An 8,674-nucleotide genomic window follows, 5' to 3' on the forward strand; every position below is an offset into this window, starting at 1 on the left:
CACCTTCCACCATTCTTTGGGCCCTCGTGAGCCGGTAATTGAACATCTGTCGGGTGGGATTGAGGTCGTGGCTGGAGTATGGGGTTAGAAGGTTTTCAGACATTTGGAAAGCTTTATCGCCGACCACTACAAAGGGCAGTGGTGGTCCCGATGTGTCAGGAAGGGGTCTCGGTTGTGGGAAATTGAAGTCGTTCCCATATATTCGCCGGCCCATTGGAGACACCATGAAGCGCTGTGACAAGATGGATCGGACGTATGCCCCAATGTCCACAGCAATAAACCGGTATTGGGCATCGGCGATCGCCATTAACACTACTGAGAAATATTTTTTGTCGTTATAATATCGGGAGCCACCGCCGGATGGCTTTATGATCCGGATATGTTTCCCACCCACCGCACCCACACAGTTCGGGAAGTGACAGATTTCCATGAATTTCTCGGCGATTGCCAGCCATTGCTCCGTGGTTGGGAGGGGGAGGACGTCCGGCTGCAGCACGGCCCACAAAGCCCGGCACGTCTCCCTCACAATTACAGATGCCCTGTAAATCCCGACTCCAAACTGGGAGTGCAGCGAGGACCGGCTTTGCCCGGTCGCCAGGAACCTGTGGAAAGAAGGGAAAACAGAATAAAATGAAGACACAGGTCTCAATGTGCGAGGAACGCGCTGTGCGGTGATACGAGCGCGGCGTACCGTAACGTCAGCATCAGCCGCTCCTCCGCAGACGTCGCCCCTCCTAATCCGCCGTCCTGCTTAGTGATTACACGCTGCAAACGTCCCAGCAAATCATCGAAACTGGCCTTAGACACGTGGAAATAGTCCAGGAACCTCTGCGGGTCTTCACACAGCTCCGGGTACAGAGCGCAGAAGCCTCCGCGTGTCAGACGCCGCGCATTCAGCGGGTGCAGCCAGTACCGCCGGCGTCTCCGCACCCATCGTCTGATCCGCTCCTTCTCCACCGCGCGAGCCCGCAAGAGACAAAGGTCAAGCGCCATATCCACCGAGCGATTGAAGTCCATCACGTCCGACATCCTCACAGCGAGAAATGGCCGGAGACCAGGGGACGCTGGAGATATACACCTGCGGGGGAGGGGAAAGAAGATCCGACCTAACACTGGACTGCTCTGTGCACTGCCGCATTCACCTCACAGCGAGAAATGGCCGGAGACCAGGGGACGCTGGATATATACACCTGTGGGGGAGGGGAAAGAAGATCCGACCTAACACTGGACTGCTCTGTGCACTGCCGCATTCACCTCACAGCGAGAAATGGCTGGAGACCAGGGGACGCTGGAGATATATACACCTGCGGGGGAGGGGAAAGAAGATCCGACCTAACACTGCACTGCTCGGTGCACTGCCGCATTCACCTCACAGCGAGAAATGGCCGGAGACCAGGGACGCTGGATATATACACCTGTGGGGGAGGGGAAAGTAGATCCGGCCTAACACTGGACTGCTCTGTGCACTGCCGCATTCACCTCACAGCGAGAAATGGCCGGAGACCAGGGGACGCTGGAGATATACACTGCGGGGGAGGGGAAAGAAGATCCGACCTAACACTGCACTGCTCGGTGCACTGCCGCATTCACCTCACAGCGAGAAATGGCCGGAGACCAGGGATGCTGGATATATACACCTGTGGGGGAGGGGAAAGTAGATCCGGCCTAACACTGGACTGCTATGTGCACTGCCGCATTCACCTCACAGCGAGAAATGGCCGGAGACCAGGGACGCTGGATATATACACCTGTGGGGGAGGGGAAAGTAGATCCGGCCTAACACTGGACTGCTATGTGCACTGCCGCATTCACCTCACAGCGAGAAATGGCCGGAGACCAGGGGACGCTGGATATATACACCTGTGGGGGAGGGGAAAGTAGATCCGGCCTAACACTGGACTGCTATGTGCACTGCCGCATTCACCTCACAGCGAGAAATGGCCGGAGACCAGGGGACGCTGGATATATACACCTGCGGGGGAGGGGGACACAGCGAGAAACGGCCGGAGACCAGGGGACGCTGGAGATATACACCTGTGGGGGAGGGGAAAGAAGATCCGCCCTAACACTGCTCTGTGCACTGCCGCATTCACCTCACAGCGAGAAATGGCCGGAGAACAGGGGACGCTGGATATATACACCTGCGGGGGAGGGGGACACAGCGAGAAATGGCCGGAGACCAGGGGACGCTGGATATATACACTGCGGGGGAGGGGGACACAGCGAGAAATGGCCGGAGACCAGGGGGCGCCGGACATATACACTGCGGGGGAGGGGACACAGCGAGAAATGGCCGGAGAACAGGGGACGCTGGATATATACACCTCTGTGAGGGAGGGGAAAGAAGATCCGGCCTAACACTGCACAAACCAGTCACAGCGAGAAATGGCCGGAGAACAGGGGACGCTGGATATATACACTGCGGGGGAGGGGGAAGTAGATCCGCCCTAACACTGCACAAAACAGTCACAGCATGCGACCGCCAGCGCCCCCTGTGGCTGCTCTGTGCACTGCCGCATTCACCTCACAGCGAGAAATGGCCGGAGACCAGGGGACGCTGGAGATATACACCTCTGTGAGGGAGGGAAAGAAGATCCGCCCTAACACTGCACAAAACAGTCACAGCATGCGACCGCCAGCGCCCCCTGTGGCTGCTCTGTGCACTGCCGCATTCACCTCACAGAGGGGGAAACAAAGAGTCCCAGTAATAAATATTAACCCTTTCTTCCTGGACTTCTCTATGACTGTGCTCCGTGCTGATTTGTACACCTATGTGCCTCACTCCTCGGGATTCCTCCGCGCGTCTCACGCTCTCCCAGCAGTGATAGATGGATAAATCCCTCCGCGCACAGGGGCACTATGTTCCTCCGCCTCGCCGGAAGCCGCAGCACGGGCCTCTCACTGCGAGTCATAGCGGAAGCCCCGCCCCTTCTAGTGACGTCACCACCTAACGAAATCCACTCCAATCTTGACTTGCGCCGCACTTAGTAAGCCCCGCCCCTTCCGGGACGCTGCGATCTATACGCTGCCGTGCACACGTGACCCCCTCTTTCCGCCTGCTACCAGCCGCAGTAATGGACGCCAGCCGCGTGCAGCCGATCAAGCTCGCCCGAGTAAGTACAGAGACCGGCCGGGGAGCGGGCGCTGGTGCCGGTACATTGCTGCCGCACCGACCGGGAAGCCGGAGGGCTGAGGGCGTGCGCTACTGCGGCGCGGGGAGAGCGGGTCTGCTGTGTGCCTGCAGAGGCCTGTCCCACCCCGCGCGGCAATCCCCGGGCAAAGTGTGCGCGGCCCTCCTTCCCTGTACCCCCCCTGCCCCCCCCTCACCTTCCGCCCCCCCCCCCCCCCCCCCCGTCTGTGCGGCCATCAGTCCCTATCACCTCCCCCCCCCCCCCCCCCCCCGTCTGTGCGGCCCTCAGTCCCTATCACCTCCCCCCCCCCCCCGTCTGTGCGGCCCTCAGTCCCTGTCTCCCCCCCCCCCCTGTCTGTGCGGCCCTCAGTCCCTGTCTTCCCCCCCCCCCCCTTTCTGTGCGGCCCTCAGTCCCTGTCCCCCCCCCCCCTTTCTGTGCGGCCCTCCGTCCCTGTCTTCCCCCCCCCCTTTCTGTGCGGCCCTGTCCCCCCCCCCCCTGTCTGTGCGGCTCTCCGTCCCTGTCTTCCACCCCCCCCCTCCCCCTGTCTGTGCGGCCCTCAGTGCCTGTCCCCCCCCCCCCTCTGTCTGCGCGGCCCTCCGTCTCTCACCCCCCCCCCCCCCCCTATTCGTCTGTGCGGCACTCCTGCGTGGTTCTCGCCGTGTTTGTAATGGCTGTACGTTTCTCCGCAGGTTACTAAGGTTCTTGGAAGGACGGGGTCTCAGGGACAGTGCACACAGGTGAGGCCTCTTACCGCCCTCCTTGGGGCAGACACATGAGGGGGGTCCCTGCCCTCGCTCTGATGGTGACTGTCTTATGGACGCGTCGCTCTTCCCATCAGCGGCCGCTTCTCCCCGGCTTGTGCGGTGTGTGCCTATGATCAGGGGTCACAGATTTGGATGTGTTTTCCAGAACAAGCAGTGGATGATTTTTAGAAATCTGCGCACTGGGCTTGATTTTCCCGCAGAGTAAACTGACCTGCGGTGCGGCCTCCAGAGCCACAGGAGGTCAATATATTGCTGTGCAGCTGCAAGTGTTACAGGGAGAAACCGCAGCAGCCCAAACCCTGACCGTGGGCACTTACAGCTGTGGTCTCCTGCGGCGAGCAGCACACAAGGCACGCAGGAGAGCAGACACTGCGTCCAGGACAAGCTGTCCGGATTGTGTTCACATGCCCTGCACAGTGAAGCATCTGGTGATCGGCTGCAGCGGTCATGTGACGCTGCATCGCCTACAGTACTGCCCACTGCAGCATTCAGATGGGGTTCTCTGAGCAACATTCTATATGTACTGGTGTTAACTTTCTTGTTTTGCTCATGTTCCCTTTGTCCCCATCATGTAGTAATGTTTCCCCTGTCCCCGTCCTGTAGTAGTGTGCCCCATCCTGGTCCCCCGTCCTGTAGTAGTGTGCCCCATCCTGGTCCCCCGTCCTGTAGTAGTGTGCCCCATCCTGGTCCCCCGTCCTGTAGTAGTGTGCCCCATCCTGGTCCCCCGTCCTGTAGTAGTGTGCCCCATCCTGGTCCCCCGTCCTGTAGTAGTGTGCCCCATCCTGGTCCCCCGTCCTGTAGTAGTGTGCCCCATCCTGGTCCCCCGTCCTGTAGTAGTGTGCCCCATCCTGGTCCCCCGTCCTGTAGTAGTGTGCCCCATCCTGGTCCCCCGTCCTGTAGTAGTGTGCCCCATCCTGGTCCCCCGTCCTGTAGTAGTGTGCCCCATCCTGGTCCCCCGTCCTGTAGTAGTGTGCCCCATCCTGGTCCCCCGTCCTGTAGTAGTGTGCCCCATCCTGGTCCCCCGTCCTGTAGTAGTGTGCCCCATCCTGGTCCCCCGTCCTGTAGTAGTGTGCCCCATCCTGGTCCCCCGTCCTGTAGTAGTGTGCCCCATCCTGGTCCCCCGTCCTGTAGTAGTGTGCCCCATCCTGGTCCCCCGTCCTGTAGTAGTGTGCCCCATCCTGGTCCCCCGTCCTGTAGTAGTGTGCCCCATCCTGGTCCCCCGTCCTGTAGTAGTGTGCCCCATCCTGGTCCCCCGTCCTGTAGTAGTGTGCCCCATCCTGGTCCCCCGTCCTGTAGTAGTGTGCCCCATCCTGGTCCCCCGTCCTGTAGTAGTGTGCCCCATCCTGGTCCCCCGTCCTGTAGTAGTGTGCCCCATCCTGGTCCCCCGTCCTGTAGTAGTGTGCCCCATCCTGGTCCCCCGTCCTGTAGTAGTGTGCCCCATCCTGGTCCCCCGTCCTGTAGTAGTGTGCCCCATCCTGGTCCCCCGTCCTGTAGTAGTGTGCCCCATCCTGGTCCCCCGTCCTGTAGTAGTGTGCCCCATCCTGGTCCCCCGTCCTGTAGTAGTGTGCCCCATCCTGGTCCCCCGTCCTGTAGTAGTGTGCCCCATCCTGGTCCCCCGTCCTGTAGTAGTGTGCCCCATCCTGGTCCCCCGTCCTGTAGTAGTGTGCCCCATCCTGGTCCCCCGTCCTGTAGTAGTGTGCCCCATCCTGGTCCCCCGTCCTGTAGTGGTGTGCCCCATCCTGGTCCCCCGTCCTGTAGTGGCGTGCCCCATCCTGGTCCCCCGTCCTGTAGTGGCGTGCCCCATCCTGGTCCCCCGTCCTGTAGTGGCGTGCCCCATCCCGGTCCCCCGTCCTGTAGTGGCGTGCCCCATCCCGGTCCCCCCCGTCCTGTAGTGGCGTGCCCCATCCCGGTCCCCCCCGTCCTGTAGTGGCGTGCCCCATCCCGGTCCCCCCCGTCCTGTAGTAGCGCGCCCCATCCCGTTGCCAGGCTCCAGGCTGTGGTTGATGCTGATGTTGCACCAGTCATAGTTGGACCTCGGTGTTTTAGCTAATTTCATTGCCTGTTCATTAGTCAGAGATTCTAATCGCAGCAGTTGTTGGGGGGAGGGGGGGCTGCACACGTCCCTGCCGGTGTGGGGTCTCGGTGCCCCGCTATGAGCTGGCAGCTTCATGCAATCGCCGTGACACATGAGTGAAGACGCAGCCTGTACATCCGGGGCCGGGACCTCCCTCCCCACCATAGTGTACGCGGGACGTCCAAGGTCGTGTATGGGTTATACCCCCCCGTACCTCTTCCCAGATTCTTACCTTCCCCTCCGATCTCTACAGGTCCGTGTAGAATTCATGGATGACAGCAACCGATCCATCATAAGGAATGTGAAGGGGCCGGTCCGAGAAGGAGACGTCCTGACGCTGCTGGAATCTGAGCGAGAAGCCAGGAGGCTGCGCTAGATACTGCGGGGGTAAAGGAGGCTGCGCTAGACACTGCGGGGTAAGTACTGACCACGGCTCCGGAGGAGAGGACGGCTGCGGGGGGCTCCACACATTACATTTACCATATAATATACTGAATGAGGGGCGCCTCGTGCAATAGAAGCTCCATGCACCCCCCGGGTTTTGCCTTTTTTTGCCACACACCAGGAATGACCGCACCACACGAGTCTCCAAGATAAAGGATACATAGGCGCGTGCATAAATACATAGTTGAAACCCTCAAGGCCCCGTCACACACAGATACATCTTTGGCAGATCTGTGGTTGCAGTGAAATCATGGACATATTGTTCCATTTGTACACGGCCACAAACCTGCCACTGATTGTCCACAATTTCACTGCAACCACAGATCTGCCACAGATTTGTGTGTGACGGGGCCTTTAGTTTGCCTCCTCTATATACAGACCCATCTGCAGGTTTTTCCCTCCGCGCTCTATACAGACACATCTGCGGGTTTTTCCCTCCGCGCTCTATACAGACACATCTGCAGGTTTTTCCCTCTGCTTTCTATATGGACACATCTGCAGGTTTTTCCCTCCACTTTCTATAAAGACACATCTGCAGGATTTTCTCACTATCTGACATGAAATCAGAATAAAGCTTTCCTGCTTTGTCAACTAGGAACCTCCAGATGTGTCTGTATAGAGCGGAGGGAAAACCTGCAGATGTGTCTGTGTATAGAGAGCGGAGGGAAAAACCTGCAGATGTGTCTGTGTATAGAGAGCGGAGGGAAAAACCTGCAGATGTGGCTGTATAGAGAGCGGAGGGAAAAACCTCCAGATGTGGCTGTATAGAGCGGAGGGGAGAACCTGCAGATGTGGCTGTATAGAGAGCGGAGGGAAAACCTGCAGATGTGGCTGTATAGAGCGGAGGGGAGAACCTGCAGATGTGTCTGTATAGAGAGCGGAGGGAAAAACCTGCAGATGTGTCTGTCTAGAGAGCGGAGGGAAAAACCTGCAGATGTGGCTGTATAGAGAGCGGAGGGAAAAACCTGCAGATGTGTCTGTGTATAGAGAGCGGAGGGGAGAACCTGCAGATGTGGCTGTATAGAGAGCGGAGGGAAAAACCTCCAGATGTGGCTGTATAGAGCGGAGGGGAGAACCTGCAGATGTGTCTGTATAGAGAGCGGAGGGAAAAACCTGCAGATGTGGCTGTATAAAGAGCGGAGGGAAAAACCTGCAGATGTGGCTGTATAGAGAGCGGAGGGAAAAACCTGCAGATGTGTCTGTATAGAGAGCGGAGGGAAAAACCTGCAGATGTGGCTGTATAGAGAGCGGAGGGGAAAACCTGCAGAGGTTTTGTTTTCTCATGGGAGGTGTGTCTTATAGCTCCGGTCTCACTTCCCGCCTCTGGTTTGCTGCTGACTCTGCTGATCTAGTGTCAGTAATTGGACTTTGGTTCTGACCAAGAGATCTGCTGCAATCTGGGCCTGAAGGTGCTGTGAGGTGGTATTGGTGTTTGCGCTCCACTTAGGTGTTTGCCATTCTTGGCCTGTCCACCATGCTTTACACTGCACCTCATCATGGCCCTGAAGAAAAGCCATGGCAATCTGTTCTCACCTGAGTATAAAGTGGTCACGCTGTGCAGGGATCGGGGTTTATATGTTTTGCTGTCAGTAATTTGTTTTTCTTTCTTGCAGATGGCGGTCGTCGTCGCCGCGGCCTCCGGACACTGACGCTTCACAAAACAGATTTTTTGTTGGTTGCTAATAAAGGTTTCTACAGACACATTTCTCCGTCCCCGGCTGTTGTGTATTTATTGAGGCGCAAAACTCCAGACGCTGTTCACACTGGATATTTGCAGCAGTAATAACACGATGTATAAAATACACGGCTGCCGCTGCTATAAAGACGATTACATGTTAATAAGGTTAGCCTTAACCCCTTCAGCCCCCAGCCTGTTTTCACCTTAACCCCTTAGTGACGGAGCTAATTTTTACCTTAATGACCAGACCAAATTTTGCAATTCTGACCAGTGTCACTTCATGAGGTTATAACTCTGGAACGCTTCAACGGATCCCGGTGATTCTGAGATTGTTTTTTCGTCACATATTGGACTTCATGTTAGTACCAAATTTAGGACAATATTTTTTGCGTTTATGAAAAAAATTGAATTTTGGCAAAAATTTAGAAAATTTAGCAATTTTCAACTTTTGAATTTTTATACCGTTAAACCAGAGATTTCTGTGACACAAAATAGTTAATAAATAACATTTCTTTGTCGCTCCATTGGGAGACCCAGACAATTGGGTGTATAGCTTCTGCCTCCGGAGGCCACACAAAGTATT

At 57.1% G+C, this 8,674-nt stretch overlaps 1 protein-coding gene across 1 annotated transcript; it reads left to right on the top strand.

Annotated features, from left to right (window-relative positions):
• The first annotated feature begins 3,013 nt into the window (after window positions 1–3,013).
• On the top strand, window positions 3,014–8,116 carry RPS28 (ribosomal protein S28). The gene is made up of 4 exons (XM_075341332.1): window positions 3,014–3,113; window positions 3,821–3,868; window positions 6,223–6,385; window positions 8,027–8,116. Exons 1-3 carry the CDS (start codon window positions 3,075–3,077, stop codon window positions 6,343–6,345), a joined length of 210 nt encoding a protein of 69 aa, XP_075197447.1. The 5' UTR covers window positions 3,014–3,074; the 3' UTR covers window positions 6,346–6,385; window positions 8,027–8,116.
• Window positions 8,117–8,674: the final 558 nt, after the last annotated feature.

This window comes from Anomaloglossus baeobatrachus, chromosome 3 (genome assembly GCF_048569485.1).
Source record: "Anomaloglossus baeobatrachus isolate aAnoBae1 chromosome 3, aAnoBae1.hap1, whole genome shotgun sequence".
NCBI lineage: Eukaryota > Metazoa > Chordata > Amphibia > Anura > Aromobatidae > Anomaloglossus > Anomaloglossus baeobatrachus.

Excerpts from the sequence above, each read along its gene's own strand:
- RPS28 (XM_075341332.1), top strand. The coding sequence starts at position 3,075 with ATGGACGCCAGCCGCGTGCAGCCGATCAAGCTCGCCCGA. Across the intron at positions 3,114-3,820 it reads AGCCGATCAAGCTCGCCCGA|GTTACTAAGGTTCTTGGAAG; the intron begins GTAAGTACAGAG and ends GTTTCTCCGCAG. Across the intron at positions 3,869-6,222 it reads CTCAGGGACAGTGCACACAG|GTCCGTGTAGAATTCATGGA; the intron begins GTGAGGCCTCTT and ends CGATCTCTACAG.